Source organism: Tiliqua scincoides, chromosome 7, assembly GCF_035046505.1.
Source record: "Tiliqua scincoides isolate rTilSci1 chromosome 7, rTilSci1.hap2, whole genome shotgun sequence".
NCBI classification, from domain to species: Eukaryota; Metazoa; Chordata; class Lepidosauria; order Squamata; family Scincidae; genus Tiliqua; species Tiliqua scincoides.
Window position 1 is genome coordinate 31282446 of NC_089827.1, and position 22604 is coordinate 31305049.

The 22604-nt window shown below is 44.0% G+C and overlaps 1 protein-coding gene across 2 annotated transcripts in view; it reads right to left on the reverse strand.

Annotated features, from left to right (window-relative positions):
• Positions 1 to 22604, reverse strand: part of MKLN1 (muskelin 1) — a 163680-nt gene that overhangs the window by 140200 nt on the left and 876 nt on the right. The window contains exons 2-3 of one of the 2 annotated variants that reach the window (XM_066634642.1): positions 7756 to 7825; positions 1002 to 1144 (exon numbers count right to left, since the gene is read on the reverse strand). In XM_066634642.1, the coding sequence (XP_066490739.1) occupies positions 1002 to 1144; positions 7756 to 7825 (213 nt within the window). The remainder of the gene's footprint in view (positions 1 to 1001; positions 1145 to 7755; positions 7826 to 22604) is intronic. The other variant, XM_066634643.1, reaches the window with a different exon arrangement.

Here is a 22604-nt window from a genome sequence, read left to right on the forward strand (position 1 = left end):
CAATCCCATTTGGCTACTGTGATTTTATGCTTTGTATTTGGATGATGTTTTATTATTTTCAAGTTACTTTGGGGGATTATTTTTTAATGAAAAGACAACATACAGATGTTTGAACAAAAACAAAGGTGCCTTGATAGAGACAGCACGGAAACTAAGCAGGAAAGGAAATGGGGGTGAAAAGTGAGCTGAGAAGTGAGCCACAAAGGACAGGAGCTGAAGTGCGAGCAGGAGCTGGAAAACATGACACCCAGATGTATATCTGAAATAAGCAACCACCTTTTTGATTGACTGCATAGATAGTCCTGAAGTAATCCTGAGTTACAGGCAGCCAGGTGTGCACTTTCATACACATGTGGTTTGTCTGGCCTTTTGCTTTCATGTCTGCATGATTGCGCTGTTCCAACTTCCAGACAAATGTCTGGAACAGAACCCGTATGTAAGTCAGGGACTACCTGTGTGTAATCAGTCAAGAAGCTATGATCTGAGTAAGATTTGGTCTTGATGCGTAAGAGGCCTGAAAAATAGTGAGCAGGTAGGAGTATTGATGGACTAAGCTCCTTCTCCAGAACCAGGATAGCAGCATGGATAAACCAGAGCCTTTCCTGTCTAAAACAAAAGGGCCTTTCTTCCAACTCAGCATATGTTTGGTTCACTTTCACCCACAATCAATCTGGGAATGTAAATGGTGCCATTCTCACTGCTAGTTGCAGGAGAAAAGATGGAAGCACAAGCCAGGCGAAAGGGATGGCTAAACGGCTCTTTCCATGCTAAACAGGAAAGAGAGATGCAATGAAATTCCAACCCCAGGAGATGGAAATGTGACTTCACCAGGGAAAAGCCCATCTTTTTATACCTGGTTACCTCATCTTAACAAGGATATTAGACAACGGATTTCAAAAGACAATGAAAATGATCAGGAGGTAGGTAGGAGCATCTCTAGCATCAATTCTGCAATGAAAGAGAAAAAGAACATCTCCAGAGACAAAAAATGCACTTCTTACCTAGATAATAGATCTGTCATGTTTTCTTCATTCATCCCACCAAAAACTTTAAACTTCTTTAAATTACAGACATGGGTCTTCTCATATTTTCCAAATGTGATACTCTCGACTATGGCAGGTCTTTCAAGTTTCAAGATCAGATACTAGGAAAGAAAAAAATGAACAGATGTGGAGTTTTGTTCTTGCTTTGTGTTCATCATTTAACTACGCCAGAGCACCCAGCACGTTTGGTTTGTTTTAAACTTCCAGTAAGGAGAATACCTTGACTTGGTATGAAAGTTCTGTTCTACATCATTTCTCTCATGCTAGTAAAACAAAGAGGAGAGTCTTCCCACACCTATCCAGGCAGCAACCCCAGTTTTGGAATCAAGAGTACACCAAGAACAAACTAAAGGCAGCTAAACTTGATGAGGAGTGTATTACATGTATAACTGACACATTTTGGGGCATTTCTGTGTGGATATTTTTATCAAAATCCTTTTGTGATTGAAATTTTCTGGCTATGGTTTATGATGTTGGTTATGTAACATCATAACCAACATGTATTTGTAAACATGTATTTGTAAAATTGTAATAATGCAACTTTCTCTAGGTTCCACATGGTGTAAAGCCACATGGTGTAAAGCTTTTTTAAGCTGTGCTGGTAAGATACAAGTTGCACAAAAACAATGTCTGAAATGGACCTGTGTGGACATACAATTGTGAGCAGCCAAATCAATATTTGACACAAGCAAATAAAAAATATTTGTTCAGAACATGAACCAAAGCTCATCATACCAAGTTCTCCTTCAAAAAATATACTACATCTTACAAATGTTAACTGGATCAAGCGAGCGCATTGCATCACAAAGGAAGATGAACACCTCAAGAGAAGCCCTGCAAGTGGGGAAGTACTACCTCTCAAACAGACAGTCTTTTTGCCAAAATTAGCCTAAAATTAGCCACAAAAACATTTACAAAATAATGCCATTGACCAACTGGCTCCCAGATGCCTGAAGAGCACCTGATGGAACTAAGTTCAAAATTCACTTAAGTGCTCTAGATTTCTGTACTCATGCAAATTTGTGTAACACTCTCTCAAAACACCATCATCACATTGCTGAACAGCAGAGAATTCCTGCCAAAAGGAACTAATAAAGATCATTGAGTAAATATATTGAAGCAGCATAGAATATGACTAGTGTGCTATTTTTAGACGATGTAGTTGCTTTTTGTTGTTTTGTTTTTTTCAATAAGCCAAAGATGCATTTTTTAAGTACCACACACACTAGGAACATCCAACCTCTAGATATGTTGGAAGAGAGTACTGGGGAGTAGATAGTGGTTGCGGTGCATGTTTGCACCAAAGACGTGGAGAAGTGTAGGCGAGAGGTCCTGGAGGTCAAATTTAGGCTATTAGGTAGGAAACTGAAAGCCAGGACCCCAAAGGTAGCATTCTCAGAAGTGCTACCTGTTCCACGTGCAGGGCCAGCTAGGCAGGTGCAGATCAGGGGTCTCAATGCTTGGATGAGACGGTGGCGCGGGGGGGTAGATTAGTTAGTCACTGGGGAATGTTTTGGGACAAGCAGGGCCTAAACAAGAGGGATGGGCTCCACTTGAACCAGACTGCTGGCGCATAACATTATAAAGGTGGCTGAGTAGTTTTTAAACTGACTCCTGGGGGAAAGGTTTAGGACAGGACAGAGGACAGGTGACTCTGGATTTAATATTGTGCAGTACTCAGGACTTGGTTAGTGATGTCAATGTTACTGAGCCATTGGGGAACAGTGACCAAGCTGCAATCCGTTTCGACATGCACGTCGGGGGAAAGAGTACCACCAGGCAAATCTGCCACAAAAACTCTTGACTTCCAATGAGCGGACTTCCCTCAAATGACGAGGCTGGTTAGAAGGAGGTTGAAAGTGAAGGTAAAAAGAGATCAATCTCTCCAGAGTGCATGAAAGCTGTTTAGAAACAACAGTAATAGAGGTCCAGCAGAAGTGTATACTACAAAAGAAGAAGGAATCAACTAAGTCCAGGAGGGTTCCCGCATGGCTAACAAGCAAGGTTAGAGAGGCTATAAAAGGCAAAGAAGCTGCCTTCCGTAAATGGAAATCTTGCCCTAATGAGGAGAATAAAAAGCAACATAACCTGTGGCAAAAGAAATGTAAGAAGGTGATACGGGAGGCCAAGAGAGACTATGAGGAACGCATGGCCAGCAACATTAAGGGGAATAATAAAAGCTCCTTCAAATATGTTAGAAGCAGGAAACCTGCCAGAGAAGCGGTTGGCCCTCTGGATGGTGAGGGAGGAAAAGGGGAGATAAAAGGAGACTTAGAGATGGCAGAGAAATTAAATGAGTTCTTTGCATCTGTCTTCACGGCAGAAGACCTCGGGCAGATTCCACAATCTCGGGGGAGATTGTGAAGTGGGGGGGCTTGAGCAGCAGCAGGGAAAGGCTGCAGGAGGAGCAGCTAGTGCAGGCGGGCGGGGGCTGAGCGGCGAGGCACCCAGGGGGCGAGAGCAGGCGCCTGCCTGCCTGCCTGCCTTCCCCCCCTTCAGTGGCAGTGCTTGGGCAGCGCGCCCCGGGGATGCCCAGGCAGCTGCCGCTGCCCCCTGCTGCCTGGGCGCATGGGGGGGAGGCCGAGCCACAGCGGAGAACAGCACACAGCCCCCCCGCCTCCTGCTGCCCGCTGCGCCCTGTCGCCGCCCAGAGGGGTGCTCCCGCGGCCGCTTCCAGGGCGCGCGTCGGTCTCCCACAGCTGCGGCAGCCCCGAACCCAGCAGCCGAGGAGCCCAGTCCGTGCCCTGCCAGCACCGCCAGCAGCAGCAGCACCGCCTTGCCAAGGGAGGAGCCGCGCGGGAGATGCGGGGGAGGCCGGCTGGGGACTGCTTGCCTGGTTGGCTGGCTGGTGGTCCCCTCCTGCGCAGCGGCGCAGGCAGGAGGCGGCGCTCCAGCGCTGGAGCTTCACCTCCCGCAGCACGGGGACGTGCGTGCCACCTGCTGCGCAGGGAGGGGGCGATGGCACCAGCAGCAGCAGCCAGCCTGTCCTCCTGCCTTCCCGCTGCCACGTCCGGCCCCTGATATGCAGCCTGGCTGGCTCCCAGGTGCGCCCTGGAGATGATGTGCCGGTGGACCTTTCCGGAAGGGTCCCTCGGCTGGCAGGCCACGCAGGGCTTCCACAGCCCCATCCTAGGCACGTCTACTCAGAAGCCAGCAGCATCACAGTCAATGGGGCTTACTCCCAGGAAAGTGTGGAAAGGATCACAGCAACCAGGTGAGGTGCTAGTGATGGGGTACCTTTCAGGAGGTGTCCCTTGGCTGGCAGGTGATTAAGGACATCTAGAGCCCCATCCTAGGCACGTCTACTCATAAGTAAGCACCATTATAGTCAATGGGGTTTACTCCCAGGAAGATGTGGAAAGGTTTGCAGCCCTTGGTCTCAGGAAGTAAGCATCACTGTGTGCAATGGGGCTTACTGCGAAACGTTAGTCCTGACACTAATACGACATTCTTTGTTAGCTGATGTGCAAGTAGGACCTGCAGCAGAATGTTGCATGCATCCCCCCCAGCAACACTCCTGTCCACCCCCCAAGCCCGCCAACTCCCTCTCCCTCCTCCTGTTTCCCTCTTCTCCTCAACTGCCTCCTTCAACATTGTAACGGTCTAATCACCAACATACATTGTACGCATAAATGTTATATGTTATGATGGCGCGAACATTGTAAAAAAACTCTGGTAGATCTCCGGGCCTTGCTGGGTTTCAAAGTAGCTCTCAAGCCAAAAAAGTGTGAGCACCCCTGGGCTAATGGGTTCTGAGCTCTCTGACAGATCAAGAGAGAGATCTGGGAGTGGTTGTGGACAGTTCAATGAAAGTGTTGACACAATGTGCGGTGGTGGTGAAGTAGGCCAATTCTAAGCTTGGGATCATTAAAAAAGGCATTGAGAATAAAACTGCTAATATTATAATGCCGTTACACAAACTGATGGTAAGGTCATACCTAGAGTAATGCATCCAGTTCTGGTCGCCACATCTCAAAAAGAACATAGTGGAAATGGAAAAATGCAAAAGAGAGTGACTAAAATGATTACTGGGCTGGGGCACCTTCCTCATAAGGAAAGCTACAGCGTTTCGGCCTCTTCAGCCTAGAAAAGACCAGAGGGGGGACATGATAGAGACATAAAAAATTATGCATGGGAAGGACAGAGTGGACACAGAGATGCTCTTTAGACTGTCACACAACACCAGAACCAGGGGACATCTGCTAAAATTTAGTGTTGGAAGAGTTAGGACAGACAGAAGAAAATATTTCTTTACTAGCGTGTAGTTAGCCTGTGGAACTTCTTGCCACAGAATGTGGTGGTGGCATCTGGCCTAGATGCCTTTAAAAGAGGATTGGACAAATTTCTGAAAGAAAAATCCATCACAGGTTACAAACCATGATGTGTAGCAACCTCCTGATTTTAGAAATGGGGTATGTCAGAATGCCAGATGCAAGGGCGGGCACCAGGATGCAGGTCTCTTGTTGTCTTGCGTGCCCCCTGGGGAATTTGGTGGGCCACTGTAAAATATAGGAAGCTGGACTAGATGGGCCTATGGCCTAATCCAGTAGGGTTGCTCTTATGTTCTAGAAGTGCATTGGTTCTTTACAGGCAAAGTAGGAAAAAACTCCTAGCCCTTTCATTACCTCGAATACAGCAGAGCTGCATGTGAAATAGCCAGAGACCAGGGCTGCAGAGTCTGACTCCACCCAAAATTGCTTCGGATACCATGACTTGAATTGAGCAGGGCTTGAAAAGCAGAGTCAGAGTAGTAGCCAGAAGTAATTTTGGGTGGAGGCTTTGTGTACTGACCCGACAGCTCTGCAAGAGACATACATGGCTGTCTCTATCCTATCACCATTCCTACCTCTATTCCTAGAAAAGGTTTAATGGGAAGCAGCAGTAACTGATGCATGGACAACTGCAAAAATTCTAAGGTGCCAAAAATGCTCACACACATTCCTTAAAAGCACGGAGTGCTTTAGCCACCCATGATTTCTTAACCATCATTAGGTTTCACATGTTTCTCTGCAGGGGGCTTAGGTTACATTTCCACAGATACCTCATCTTCTGCAACACTCAGGATGTCTCAGGTCTTCTCTAACCCTTCAGAACCACCCCATCTCCTACAACATACAAAGCTCACAGGGGGGAATTCCATTGTGAAGAAATGTTGCTCCTTTGTCATGGTTGTACAGGGTCACAGAGCACCAAGTATCCATGATGCATTCTCATTTTAAAATTTCTGCCCTCTTTTTAGAGAACTTCTTTAACAGGAGTGATCCCTTCCCCCACCTAGTAGCCCCACAAGAGTACAGCAGGTAAAAGTGTTGAACTTGCCACCTACACCTGAGTATAAGGCGATCTCACAGATAAGTTGAGGGCAGGGTTTGAGACCAAAACCATGGAATTTTCTATGACCCTCAGATAAGTTTGGGGGGGGATTAAACTTATGGGGGGGGGTGTCTAAATATAGTTTTATCTGATTTCACCAGAAGCCAGATCCTGATAAATAACCTACCAGTAATTGTTACCTAAGAACTGTACAATCTCTATTAAAAACATAGTAAAAGATCCTAAGATACATTTTTATTCATTAACTTTTAAAATTCTGGTCTTCACAACCTTTTTGTAAACACTATCAGAGTAAGTGCACTGTAAGCAACATACCAGTAGAACCATTAACCAAATTCTTCTTTAACGTACCTGTTGTGTTAAGCCAGAGATTCTACACATAACATACAACAAATAACACAAAACTGGGAGTATGCTATTCAATTCACAGCGAAGAGACAAGCAACAAGGAATGACTGTGAGCAAGTGCAGCTACACATAGTTACAACCTTATTTACTCAGAAGTAAATTCATTGCTTCCCATGAGTGTTATTCTTAAATAGTGGTGCTCTGAATTGTAGCCTGGGACTTTGATTTAGACAGAAACAAAAATTACATCCTGGTGTTAAAAAAAAACTAGACATCTGCCAAACATTTCAAAAATGGAAGGAGGCTACAGAAGAGTCTGCTAAAGAGACTGAGGCTTGCTTGATTTCAATGGAAGCCTTCAGCTCTGGCTTCCTTTTTTCTCAGGAGGAAAATAAAAGGTTAACTTTGGCTGCAGCTTCTAGCCTTACTGCTTTGGTGAGAAATAGTCCTCTAAATATCTCTGCATTTGTCCTCTTGCTTGCTGACATTTGCCTAACCCCTGAGGGACCTCAAAGGTAAGGCGAGGCAATTATCTAAGCTTGATTTATTGGCAGAAATTTCTCGCCTTATAGATAAGTATCTACAGTAGATCTGGGAGACCAGGTTTAACCCTCAATTAAACACACAGCTTCCTGGGAAACACTAGGCCAGTCATTCTCTCTTAGGTCCACACAAAAAGGCTGTTGAATATAAAGGGAAGGGGCCTATGTACACCTGCCTGATCATGCAACCCAAAGGAAGGGAGAATACAATGTAAATATATAAGCAATCTCAGAGTTCATTCATAACCTCTCCATACCCAGGATTTCAGAACTATTCTGTAGCAAAACCCAATTATAATACAGGTATAAATGATACCCCTTCACAATTTACATACTAACATCAACTTAATCCTAGCCACTGAAAGCCATTCCAGAAAGAATGGTCTAACAATACAGATTCAGCAAGATTAATAACAGTGAAGGTAATTTTGTTGGCCAGGACAGCAGTTAGGAAGTTCCAAATACCAAAGTAAAACTGAAACATTTACCTGGGGAGGGTAGTTGCTTTCAGAAGACCAGCGTGAAGATTGATCGTTGGGCTTGTCCACTAAAATATTCCTAAAGAGAGACACAAAAGGAAGTTCACAGCACCAGGTTAGTTTCCAAAATTCCACTATGCACTGTTTTAGAGTCAGCGGCATAGTTAGAGGCTGCGGCACTCAGGGCACTTATGTCGTGTGACACTGTGCAATGTTAATGTCACTAACAGGTCCCCCTCACCTGAGAACATCAGTTCTACATTCTCCTCTCCTGGCAAGGCAGTAGCCTTGCAATCATTGCGAACCAACTGCCCTGCTCCAAATCATCTCATGTTTCATTGGCCTCACCATCTAGCAGACATCCCCTTTCTTTTAAGGTTCAACAATAGCCTCCACTTTAATAAAAACTGCTCAGCGGTGCCCCCCTTCAAGAGGTGCCCAGGATACATGTCGTACCTGCCCTACTTTAGAAACAACACTGTGTAGAATTAGGTTCCCCCTGTGCAAGAGGCATTCTGAGAAACGCCTTTTCAATGCTGCTGCCTCCTACCTGCAATTTTTATCAGTATGTATTAAACATTATAAATGTTTTGTCTGACTGATCAGGAACCACTTTCAAGTTATAGTAATTGATTAAAAACACTTTAACTATTCAACTAAACTCTGCTGGGTTTAGTTACCACCCAAGGCTGCAGACAAAAATCTCACAAATAAATGATCTCAACTTGGAAAACTTAAAACACAAACATGGGTAGATGCACTGAGTTTTGGATATTTAAAATGCAGGTTAACGCACATGCTCAGACTAAGTGGCAGGAAAGTTCATTCTCTCAGTCTACCAGATAGGCTACTATAAAGCTAAAATGTCACTTTCTGCTCCTTGGAGAGCACAAGTTACTCTGTGCAAAACAAATCTAGGAAGGGAACCACATGAAGCACAGAACTGTATCCAGTAATCTGCAAACATCTTTAATAAGCACTCCTTTCTCTCATAGTACAATGAGCACTGTACTATGTTGGTACCAACCACTCACACCAACATTAGAAATATCAAGACTTGGGGATGCAAAACAAGGGGGAAAATGCTCAATGCTTTGTCAGCTAACATTCTTAGAGGACATTATGAACATACACATATGCACCCCTCAACTCCTCTCCACGCACACATACCCCTTGATTACATACATGCATGCAAACCCCTTGATTCCTCACCACTTCCTCTTCCCCATCACAGAAATACACCACTATTTCTCTAAAAATGCTGACAATGATCACTGGGAAAAGGGGGGTGGAACAAAACTTTTCTAGCTCCCAAAACAACATTCCTCCTCCTCCAAGCTGCCCTTTAGCAGAAGACAAGATCAAAATCTTCCCAGGGCTGTCATCTCTGCTTTAGCACAGTGTTTTCCAAACTGTGGTTTGGGACCCATCAGTGGGTCATAAGCCAATTTTTGATGGGTTGCAAAAAGTTCTTGAAACAACTCTGCAAGCACCCCTGCCTGGTTTTCAGAAGAAAGCTGCTCAACCTGTGGTATGAAGTTATCTTTCATACCCCCAAATTAAAATGCCACATTTTTTATTTTCTCTGGTAATTGGCATGATCACATGTGAACCCATTTCTGCTTCTTGTCTGGCCTGGAAGTCCCTAACTGTACATTTTACTCTCTAGTTCAGATTGCTGGGTACCCTGGAATGACTGTAAAGGTTGGGGGGAGAGGGGCCAGCCAGCAGCTGAGCAGACATGCCTTTCTTGAGCTCTTGAAAGGCACTCTGTTTTTCCCCAAAAACTGCAGATCTGAGGAGACACGAGGATTGTTTGTCAGGAGAGACAAATTCCTCCATGTGATGGCATGATCCCTGAGGAGATAAGGCCTGGCCAGGGGGGCTTTCCCAGGAGATTCCACCATCTTGGCAGCAATGGTGAAGAATTCATGCTGAATCAAGCTGAAGGCCCCAGCAGGGAAAGACGTTGAAAGACTTAAGTAAGGGTTATTCCATTTGTGTATGCCTGGCATGGACCGAGTAATTTAATTGCCTGACTTGGCTGGGTTTTTTTTGCCGTGAGAAGAAGAGGGGGGGAAGGTTTTCCCCCCTCAGCTGTTTATCGGTGTGAGGAGAAATCATAGAAGAGTTTTACCAAGTTTGTTATGGATATATGAAAATATAATTACAACTTTGAATTTCGGTGGATTACAAATTAACTGTCCTTGGAAAAAATTTGTGTATTGGAGCATTTATTGCTTTGGCTTGATATTATTGTTTGGGATTGCCTGAAAGAGCGGCTGGATGTGTTGACATTCTTGCACCAGCACAAGAACAGTGCACCAGCGACATCTAGTGGATTTAAAAAGACATTGCAAGAACTGGATTTGTGTTTATAAGTGGAACAAAAAAGATAATACGCTGAGGACATCTAGTGGTTTTAAAGAACATTGCAAGCAAAAGGAAGGAAGAACGAAGATGGCAGGTAAAAACAGGGAAAGTCTGAAGCTCACCAGTGTCTGAGTCTAGAGCAGGGGTTGGCAACCCGCGGCTCTGGGGTCGCATGCGGCTCTTTCAGCTGTCTGCTGCGGCTCCGGCTCCTCCTCCGGTGAAAGTGGCAAAGGGGGTGACAGGAGGCACCTGTGTTGGGAGGGCAGGCTGCTTCCCTCCACCCCCTGAGCTCACTGCCCTCCTCTCCCTTCACCCCCACCTGCCCCGCATTGGTTTCCCTTTTCAATTTTGCCCACTCTGCAGGTTTAAGCTCCCTGTTTTTCCCTTCCCCAACTCTCCAGCAGGACGCCCTCCACCTCAGCCATTGCGAGCGCCTTGCAAGGCGGGCTGCCTTTCCCTGAGCAGGTCCCCACTCAGTGCAAGGAGAGGCTTTTCCTCCACAGCAGAGGAGACATCCTGTGTGTCTACTCAGTTGTAAGCCCCATTACAGCAGATGAGGCTTACTCCCAGGAAAGGGTGCCTGGGATTGCAGCATTGGAGCCTGCTCCTATGCATGTCTACTCAGTTGTAAGCCCCATTACAGCGGATGAGGCTTACCCTCAGGAAAGGGTGCCTGGGATTGCAGCCTTGGAGCCTGGCTCAAGGCCAAGCGCAAGGACGGGTGAGTGGGAGCCCGCGCCCGGCAGGTCTGTTCTCAAGCAAGCCCCCCTGTAGTCCCTGGGCTACTCCCAGGAAGGTGTGGAGGGCTGTAGCCTCAGCCCCCTCCAATGCAGGTCTACTCACAAGTAGTCAGTGAGGCTTCCTCCCAGGAAAGTGTGGAGAGGACTGCAACCTGAGAACTCCAACCAACTTGTCTGCTCAGAAGTCCCATTGTAGTCAATGGGGCTTACTCCCAGGATAGTGTGGAGAGGGTTGTAGCCTGAGTGAGGGAGGGAGGGAGGGCAGGCAGGCAGGCAGGGCAAAAGCTGGCCTGTGGCTGCCCCCCCCACCTTCCCCCCCCAGCTCTGGCTTCTTCTCTTCCCCACCTCTGGAGTCTGTGTCCTTTTTTCCTTCCAGCAGGGTGCCTCTGGAAGGTGGGGGCAGTTCTTTAGTATCCATGTAAGATCAGCAGATGTCATAACCGCCATATGTATTGGAATCACGGATCTGGTGTGGAGGTAGATGTGGTGTCAGCAGTGGCCCCTTTAAGGGTAAGGCCCGGGCATCCAGCAGAGTGTACTGCACAGCTGCAGCCACTTGAAGGCAATAGGGCCCTCAGGGATATAATGAGCACCTGAGGCAGGAAGGGGGGTGTGGGTTGTAGAGAAGAGAAGAGAGGAGACTGACTGACTGACTGGGCTTATTGACTTGGATACTCTGACTTACTTTGGAATCTGACCTTGGACTCTGCCCTGGATACTCTGACTGACTTTGTGACTAATGGACTGCTAGAGACACTGGAGTTTGAAGTGTGGCTACTGTGCCCAAGACCTGCTGACAACCCAGGGTCTACTGTAGTGGTGGGAGGCTGCTGGCAGGAGAGAGGACCTCTGCAGGTTGAACAGGCGAACTACCCTGGAGGTGGGGTCCAGCAGGACTGCAGGGCAGAACCAGGGTCATTTGTTGGGGGAAAGAAGGGGAGCTAATTTGCTTAAAGTGGGCATAATTCTCCAGGCAGAGAATGGCCTTGGAATCAGGCAAAACACCATAGAGGACCAGGCATCTGAAAACACAGGACAAGAATGTATGACAAAACTAACTAAAAGCTACAAGAGGGGGGCGGTCACGTGGGAGAGTCCAAGCCACAGGACGCTGGAATTTGGAGCTCCGGTAACTGTACTTTGTTTTAATTTTTCCTGTCAAATTAGAGAGTTTTCTATCTCCTTTTTGATTGCTCATGAACTAAGGAACTTTTCCCCAGCATTTTTCTGCTTTTTCAGACTTCAAGTGCCTAAGTTTAAAATGCCTCGACCTTGAGATTGCTTATCGTCAGTTGCAGTTTTTTGGCCGCCATTTCCTTGTGCAGAGCTCAATTGTATTTATAACTACGGCTAATCTATCTTCCCAAATGAGGCGTAAAAGAGCTCTTTCTCCGCCAAGTCCTGACCTTGAGTCATTATTACCTTCTCTGAAACAAACTAAATTAGAGAAGTTTCTGTCCTCCTCCAATTCTACTTCTAAAGAGCTTTCTCTGAGCCAGTCGTCTCTGCAAGAGTGTTTCCAGCCTATGTCTGCCCCTTCGAAAGAACAACCTCTGCTGGAAACTCAGCAGTCATCTCAGATTGAGGGGAGTGTACAAACGGTTGATGGAAAGCCTTGTGAATTACTTATGAAGCTTAAGGAATACTCTCAACTGACGGCCCAGACGGTATCATCTATATTTTCTCAGATTTCCCATATATTGAGCCTCTTAAAGGAGCAACACCAAATAATTTCTAAGCTATCAAACTTTTTTGTTAATATTTTTTCTCAATCTGCAACGGAGATGAGACATCCTACTTTAACCTCAACATCTCATACTAAGCTCGACTCTGCAATCTCGATGGAACATCCAAGCCAGCTCGTTTATCAAGCCTCTGCAGCTGTGCTATTCTTCGATCATCTGGCTCCCAGGAGACACCCAGACTGGTCTAAAATTCATTTGGCCAGAAGACATCTAGCCACCTTACTTAACATTCCTGTTTTTAAGGTGGATTTACGGAATTTAGTCCATCTATCCTCTGTTCGTCGCCCTTCTCGTCTCCTCCTGGAATTTCGTTCTTCATATATTCCAAGACTTTTATTTGCCACCACCAGATCTCTCCAGAAAGTAGGCATATTTGCCCATTGCTATTTTCGTGATACTATCATAACTAAACTTGTTCCATCTAAAACTTTTCTCCAAGGAGGAAACATGGACGTTCCTGTGTCAGTATGGCCTCCCTGCCTGGCAAAGAATGGTCCCTCTCCTATTTCCCTTTTGGATTGTTCCTTGTCTGCTTCTAAATTATCTCCCCTCCCTCGTCCTCTGGAGGCTGCTAATCCAGAAAGTGTATCTTCACAAAAGAAAAAATTGTTGTCAAATTTTTCTGCAGAGTCGATTGAGCCTTGTTTTAGTCAGCCTTCTCCTATGCCTATTATGTTGAATTTAGAAATCCCTACTGATACTTTGATTCCAAACGATGTTTTATCTCCCCCAGTTGTCCCCTCTAACCCTAATCCTATGCCTCTTCCACAAACATCCCTTTTCCCTACTTGTATTATTAAGAAAAGTTCTTTATCTGACTCTTTTCGTTTAATCGATGCTACCTCTCAATATCCCCCGCCTTTAAATTTTGATTTTATTGGTTCTAGTATGCAAAACAATGTGACTAATAAATTTACATCTGGACCCCCTTTAGACACCCAGAACCATTCCCTTATTTCATTTACAACTCAGCCAGAGGTATCTCATACCCCTCAAGCTTCCTCTAATAATCATACTGCTCTTCCTTTCCCCTGTTGACTAACTAATTATTGTTCCCCCCTTTCGCAAAATGCTATGACTATTTCCTTGATCTCATGGAACATTTCGGGGTGGTCCAGAAAAGCTTCAGATAAAGATTTTATCCATTATCTGAAAACTTTTGATTTAATTTTATTACAGGAGACATGGTCTTTGTCTCCCCCGACCATTTCTGGCTACATTCCCTACCATTTACCTGCTTTTAAAAACAATATTTTGGGACGTCCACGTGTTGGACTTTGTTGTTTTGTAAAGCTATCATTGCCTTTTTCCTTTACCCATATCCCGATTCAATCCTTATATTTTCAAATTTTTCTTTTGCAGATTAATAGTTTTAAAATTTTGTTGTTTAATGTGTATATTCCCCCTGCAGCTATTACTCCCTCCAATTTATGGGAATCTTTTGAAAAACTTATAGAAGAAAATTTAAAAGCTTTTCCTTCTGCTTGTTGGTAATAACAGGGGACCTCAACACTAGAATAGGCCCCAGTAATACTGCGCTAGTCCAACATATGAATTGGGTTACAGATGACCAAATTCCTCCTTGGTTTTATTTTCCAAGGGTTTCCAAAGATTCAACCTTTAATAGTTATGCTGCTTCCTTTATTGATTTATGTGCTTCTGCTAATGCAGTTGTATTAAATGGCTCTAGAGGTAACGATATCCCAGGAGAGTTTACCCATTTTTCAGTGAGAGGCCCGAGTGTTATTGACTATGCCCTTGTTTCCCCTGATCTCTTACCATTTCTATCTGACTTCTTAGTGGGCCATCGTTCTGAAGGAGATCATCTTCCACTTTTATTAACATTTTCTTTTCCCCATGATGTTTCCCACTTTTCTTCACTTTCTTCTAACCCCAGTCGATCTTATAAATGGTCTTCTATTTCACAGCAAGCTTTCTCCCAGTGGACTTGTCACTCGGAGACTGCTGTTCTTATCAGCAACCTTCTTTTTCCTTCTTCTTCATCTTCAGCTATAAGAGACTACAATTCTTTAACTGATTCTCTAGTTAATCTTCTTAGCTCCTCGAGTTCCTCTCAGCCACCAAGGGCTTCTTTTAACCACAAGTCTTGGTATGATGCTGACTGTTGGAAATTAAAAAAACAAATACGCTCCCTTTTTTTTTCCATTCGTTCTCATCCAATTCCATCACTTTTAAGAGACTATTTTTATTTACGCAGAGCATGCCTTGATTTATTTGACGAGAAAAGACATCAGTATGCCCTGCGTATGTGGGATCAATTATACTCTGCAATTATTTCCCATAATCAAAAGGCCTTTTGGTCTTTAGTTTCCAGATCATCTCGTTTAATCCCAAATTTGCTTCCACCTATTTCTGCAGTCACTTGGGTTGACTTTTTTCAAAAAAATTTTCATCTTTGTCCCCAGTACAACCTTCCAGTAATATTCCACAGGATCTTTTGGAGTGGCCTCCAGTTTCCCCTAATGAAATATATGAGTTAATTCTTTCTTTAAAACCTGGTAAAGCTCCTGGGCCCGATAACATTCTGAATGAGACCTTGACCAGTAATCCCAAATGGTGGGCGGAACCACTTGCATCTTTTTTTACCTTGGTTAATGCCACTGGTTGTTTTCCTGATGCCTGGTTGACATCTATTCTTATTCCAGTTTATAAAAAAGGTGACCCTTCATTACCTTCAAATTATCGCCCAATCAGTTTATTATCAAATATTGGGAAATTGTACTCAAAGTACCTTTTAACAAAACTCTCTTCCTGGGCAATTTCTAAAAATCTCCCCGGAAAGGAACAGATTGGTTTTCGGGCAGGAGCTTCTACCCTTGATCATATTTTTACATTGACTTATTTAGCAGAGAAGTATTTTATTTACAATAAAGCTAATCTATATGCTGCATTTGTTGATCTCCAAGGGGCCTTTGATTCTGTAAATAGAGCCCTTCTATGGTCCAAATTACTTAAATGGGGAATAGACCTGCGTTTGTTATTTTTGCTCCGTCAATTACACTCCCAGAATTTTTGTCAGGTTAGGATACCAAATTCCAATACTCTCACTGACAGATTCCCTATTCACAATGGTGTCCGTCAGGGATGTATCCTTGCTCCTTTATTATTTAATTTATTTTTATCTGATTTACCTTTTCTTTCTTCTTCTATTCATTCTACTCCGGTTTTAAATGGGGTCCCTGTTTCTACTCTTTTATATGCAGACGATGCAGTATTATTATCTCTAACTAAATCTGGACTTAACTGCATCTTAGCTACATTTCAGGAGTATTGTAAACTAAATGATCTAACAATTAATTCAAACAAGACCCAAATTATGGTATTTTCTCGCACTTGGTCTCCTATAACATGGACGATAGGCCCTAATATATACAAACAAGTCCAGTCTTATAAATATTTGGGTCTTATATTTCATTATAAACTCTCCTGGTCTTTTCATAAGAAAGCTATCACTTCGTCTCTCTCTCCCCAACTCAAAGCAATTTCAAAATTTTTTTATAATGAAGGTAACCAGTATGTCCCTGCTGCTATTCAGGTTTTTCAGTCTAAAATTCTCTCCCATTTGTTTTACGGTGCCCCAATATGGATTAAAGTAATCAACAAGGATATCGATCAGATTGAAGCATCTTTTTTTCGTAGAATTCTAGGGATCCCAAATTCAATTCGTGTTTCCACAATTATTTTAGAATTAGGTATACGTCTTCCAACAACCACAGCCTGGTTACTTTTAAATTTTGGCTTAAACTGTGTTTAAATTCTCATTCTGGGTCCCTTTTATACGATTTGTTAAGAGACTCTTATTTTTTTTCTTGGTTTCGTTTGATAGACAACAAACTTGCTTCTCTTGATCTTCCATTAGAATCCCTGGCAGATATGAGTCTTTCTAAAGAATATTCATTGATAAAAGGCAAGCTTTTATCATCCGAATTCAATTATCTAAGTAATAACCTTAATCCTACTTGTTCTCCTCTTTCTTTTGGTTTGGCCCCATCTTTCGATCATGCCCCTAATTATTTCTATACATTAACCAACCCGTTACATAGACGAGCCTTTATATTAGCTCGTTTTAACATTTTCCCTTTGGCAGTCCATTCTGGCCGCTTTTTTAATATTCCACGGGAGAAAAGGCTCTGTCCCTTCTGTCACGAGTCTCCTGATTTTTTGTCTCACATTCTCTTTTTTTGTCCAGTACACCTTGATATTCGTAACCATTACCTTACTTCTTGGATTTCCTCTGATCTTACCCCTTCTGATATTACTCTTTCCAAGTTCATGAGTGATGTTTGTGTTTCTGACTGCAGCTGTGGCTGGTTATCTATCTGAGATTCTTAAAGTAACATCAGAATTTAAATAACTTGATATCCTGCTTTTAATTGTCCAGTTTGTTATGCAAATTGCTGTGTCAATTGCAAATTTTAATTGCAAACCATGTTGACATGCCAATAAAGGTTTCAGAACAGAACAGCTACAAGAGGGGGCTACATTATAAAAATGGGACCTATAAGAGCATAAGGGTAAAAAAAAAAAAACTATATATGCAGTGTTATCTTCATTTTAGATGTCAAAAGGGTTTTGTGGCTCCCAAGGTTTTTTTCCCTCCGGAAAACGGGTCCAAATGGCTCTTTGAGTGTTTAAGGTTGCCAACCCCTGGTCTAGAGGAATCGAAAGGGAAAGATTGGAAACAGACTATACAAGATAACATGGAAAAACGGTTGGCAATGGCAATGTTGGCAACAAATGAACCAATCTGGACAGACCCAAGCCAGCGTAGATGCTTTAACTAAACAATTAGATGAACTTACTGGACAACTGATGGATGTGAAAATTAGATCAGAAGAAAATAAACAAAAGATTGAGAAACTGGGAAAAAAGATAAGAAAAAATCAAGATAAAATACCAGAGATAGAAGAAAATCAGCATAACACAGAGGCAACGTTAATGGAAATTCAGATGGATAGTGCAACTCAAGTGGCGAAGACACAAAGCACAGTGCATGACCGATTACAGTACACATTGCAAATAGGAAAAGCTCCCTGTGCCCATTCTGTATGCTGAGGAGAGTAATCTATATGACAGCCAGCTTTGCAAAGTTCCTGAGACACACAGGACAATGTCACCATCACCACCCCCAAATACAAAGCAGGTGCATTGACAAAACAGGGAGGAAAACTCAACTTTCACCCCTTTACCTCCTCACCAACCTAAGTCACTAAAATTACTGTGTGTGCACTGACAAAGGCTTTACATTTGAAGCTCTGTTTCCTGCAAGCCAATCATAGCCACACAACCTACACAAATAACAGCTGCCAGTCCTAGTCCCACACAATTTGCTTTGTTCTTTAAAGGCACAAAGGCCAACTTCGTCACATGCTACTCTACAGACTCAGACAAACAAAGAGAAACCTGAAGGCAGGTCTGAAGTTCCCCTCAATATTATGTTCCTGTGAGTGGTTTTCTTCCTCTGCCCTTCCCCAGGGAAACATTACTTTTCCCCTGATATGCCCCAGATCAAGCGCTCTGTGACAATGGCTTGAAGGAAGGATCAGCCAAAGCCAAAGCCATTAAAGATTACTCCATGCATAAGTTTATAGTGAAACCGGAATTTTGTGCTTACAGATCGAACAAAGAAATGCCAGAGAATATCCTTATCAAGTACAGAAAGTTTAAAAATATTCCAGCATCCCAGGGAAAAACAAAGTCTATGTAGTGTGGGGCTGTATGTAGCTACCACCTTTAGTACTGGAACTCACTTTTTAATAAGACAATTTGTCAGGAGCCACTCAAAGTGTTGTCATTAACCTGGGCATGATGTCATGGCTAGAAGTGACATTATTGATTTAGGCTTCAAACCTAAGCCACAATCAGTCAAATGTCTCATTACACAACATGCTCGTGCTATTATTTTGCATAGCTCAGAATTCAAAAATTCGGGCTTGAAAGTCCAAACAGAACACAGACTTGGATCCTTCTCCAACCACATAGCCTTCTCTCTTTTTCAGTGTCCCCTCTTCCCACTAATTCAGGGAAAAGCACCATGTGTTATGTTGTGCATTCTATGTGCAGCCTCTGTCATAAGGCACCAGGCACCTTAGAGGAGGATTTGATTAATGGTTCTACTGGTATGCTGTTTCCAGTGCAGTCAGAGCCCAATCCTGGGCTTCGCTACTCAGAAGTAAGTCCCATTAAAGTCAATGGTGCTCACTCTCAGGAAAGTGTGGATGGGATTGCGGCCTTACTCAGACAGTGTTTACAAAAAGGTTGTGAAGAATACAATTTTAAAAGTTAATGAATAAAAATGTATCTTATGGCCTATGAGATCATAGTTTTTAATCAGTTAGAGACTGATTTTAATGCTGTTTTTGCTACACTATTTATTTATTAGATTTGTATTCCACCTTTCTCCCCGAAGGGCACCCAGTACTATGTATGCACTATGTACGTATACTGTGTTCTTAATACTTACTATATTTTTAATAAATTAGAGACTATACAGTTTCCAGCTAACAATTACTATTAGGTTATTTTCAGGATTTGGCCTCAGGTAAAAATCAGACAAAATTAGTAAGACTCAGACACCCCCCTAAGGTTAACTTATGACTTATCCAAGGGTCATGGAAAATTCCATGATGTGTTTTTCCGTCAGAACCTGTCCTCGACTTATCTGTGAAATTGACTTATGGGTGGCTGTCTTCTGTACTTCAATCCCATGGAAAGAAATAAAGGCAGGCAGGTTACAAGTGTCAAGTCCAAAAGAAAAAGGAAATTAAGCAAAATGGGAGAAGTGGGTAGTAAAAGTACATGCAGGCTAATGGAAGGTGCCTGAACTTGGCTGGAAGTTTTCATCAGATTGATGCAGTAACCAGTAATGGCCAGCAAATGGAGATGAGATATCACTCAAAACATTCAGAGCACAACTCCCTGCCCCCCAATGTGCACCTGCCTTAAAGGTGGGAAAGTTTGGACACTGGCTGGAATCAGTTAGCAACTGAGGGCACAATCCTAAGGTGGGCCTGTGGCCCAGAAGAGTTGCAAACATGCCACAAAGCATGTTTGCGCCTCCTCAAGGGTTGGCCAGGCTGGCAGAGGGACGTGCACCAGCCCGCAGAGGCTAAATTCAGCCTCCATGCTGATCTCAAAAGGGAGCTCAGCCCACACAAGGGTCTTTGGAGTACGGGGAGGAGGCAGGGAGTGTCACAAACATCACCCTTGGGGTAGGGAAGGACCAGGGGAGATTCCCAAGTCAAACAGGATTTAACCCTCCTCCACCTACACCATCCTCCACGAACCCCCAAGGGCAATGTTTTCTATTTTGCTTACTTCAAGCCCCAGGTCCTATTAACATACATTTCCTTGGTCAGTAATTGCATTCAATTTTTATGTAAAAGATTTTATTATAACTTTAAGGGAGCTTCAATTGCTCCAAAAAACATATTTACAGGAATTACAGTAGCTAAAAACAAAAAAAATCATATAACTAAAATAGGCTAAAATTACCACCTTACAAGTCTCTCAGCATTTCTTCCAGTGTAAAAGCTATAAACCCCCAGCTCCCTTCCTCCTGCTGTCTGTCTTTTCAGGCACCCACGCTCAGGTTTTATTCTCTAAATTACTAATACACTACACCTGGGTAGCCAACAACCAACTTAATCCATTTTAAGGGGAAAGGCACTTGCCCCACCCTGTGACAGGGAGGAAGTGTCCTGGGGTGGGGAGAGGTGCTGGGACCAAGCAGATATGCTGGATCCTAGCCCCCATTCGCCAGCAGTGCAGAGCGGCTGCAAGCATCTCTACTCTCCTCAGACTTATGCTCTGATATCCTAACCCTTTGGTCCTGGAGATGCTGAATATTGCTACTGTTAACGTAGTTTCACATTGTATGTACAGGCTGAGTCTCATTATTTAGTTTTTAGTGGACCAAAAATCAGGCTGGTGAGCCAACTGGGTAGGTTAATAGAGCTCTCCAGATATCCCAACTTTTACTATACTTCTAAGTCAAACTAAAGCATCAAAGTAAATTAGCAGACCAACTATCAAAAGCTATAACAATCACTCCATAGATCGAAACCTTTTTAATCAAGGCATACTTAAGAGACAAACTACACAGTAAATATACATGACAGGGCATTTCAGGCCTTTTACTGTTGTGTAGCAGCCACGCAGGGCCACAGCTCAGATCAGGGCTATGGCACTGAGGTAGTAAGTATCTACCCTTTGCCCCTGTGCATTTAAATGCTTGCCCCAACTTGTCTATAAAGCAAATGAAGACTACTTTTTACTCCAAATGAAGTGAAATTCACTCCCTCCTATGCTGCACTCTGCATACCTGTCTCTAATACCAGAGGTGAGACAGGCAGCAAAAAGTTTGATTAAACAGTTAACCAAGCTAAAATATGGCAGGGAATGGGTGGGTTTCACTTCCCTACCCCATGCTTTCCATTTGCCATAAAAAGTAGGCCTGACCAACCCCCTGCCTTCAGGTAAACAAGGTTAGCATGTGTTTAATATACACACACAGTTGTCCTGAATGCCTAGTTTGGCCCCAAATGTAGAAAAAGTCATCTTATTCATTGATGCTTCTTGTACATTTTCTATACAATGGCATTAAAATTAACGTGACAAAACTGATGAGCAGATATAACCTAAAACAGAAATTCACAAACTGGAGCATTGCAGTGTCCAAGCCTGAGGAGCTCTGTTTTTGCCCCTTTAAGGGACAGGGAGGGGGGATGCATGCCACTGCCAGGGGCAACAGGGGTTGCATTTTACTTAGTGGCGGCAATAGCCTCCCAGGGGTGTATGGAGTCCTGCAGAAGCCTCTGCAGGGCTCCCGAAGCCTCAGAAAATGTAAAGATAGATCGCAACCCACTTCTGGTTTTGTGATAAAAAACCAGATGTGGATTGTGATCTTTATTTTTTCATTGTGGCAATCTTTCTTTCTACGTTGTGATGCAATCCTGGGAATCACATTGCTGCATTCCCCCCTTCTCCAAAAAACTTACTGAGCCTCCCAAACTCCCAGAGAGTTTGGGAACTGCAGTCCTAAAAGGTTGCAGAACAATGAAGAACAGAAGAGGGTGTCACTGTTTCAAAAAATAAGAGTAAGTTCCAAATCTTTGTCCTAGTCAACATAAATCACAGAGTTCACTCTCTACAGCAAACATCAAGTGAACCATTGCAAGTTGTGAACTGTTAAATGCAAGTTCATTTCAGAGTCCAAAAGTGAAAAACGAGTTTATATCACAGAAATTTTGTTTTCCTGTCAGCACATACACACAAGTCACAGCAAATCCAGACAATCAGATGCCAGATTCTCTCAATAAGCAGTAACAGCACTTCCCCTGATAAAAGCTCCTTTTCTCCACCACTTTCTCTTGCTTGAACACCCTCAAGTTACACACATTAGTAAAAATTATTTAAGACATTAAAAATAGATGCAAATGTCTTCCTGCTGAAAGCTGATCACCCACAGCAGGCACCAGTCAGCGCAGATGGCAGGCACTGAAGCCTCGAAGGATCAGATGGCCTCATTTCTCAAACACCCAACCAGCCACTTGGTCAGCTCAGCTTCCCCAGCACCAGCGCGGCCCCACTCAGCCAGATCTCCCTTTGCCAGGCGGCCCTGGCCCCGCAGTCTCTACCCCACCGCGCGCACAGAACTTCAGCTACCCGCCTTTCGTTCTCTTGCACCTCCGGCCTGCCCGACCCTCTTCAGCCCTTCCCCTCACAACACTGCCCACTGCCTGCATGGCAACCTTCACCTGACCCCTCACAGCTGCACCTCCTCCTGACGTGCCCACTCAGGGGAAGAACGGGACGCTCCGTGCGTGCCCCGCGAGGAGCCTCAGACAGCGCCGCCTGCAGGAGCGCGTGGCGGGCTCGAATCTTTCGCCTCTGCAGAGCCCCCTCGGACCAGGCGAGCGGGAGGGCACGGCCTCGAAGGGCCCTTCCCTGCAACTGTTCTCAGGGGGACTTGCAGCAC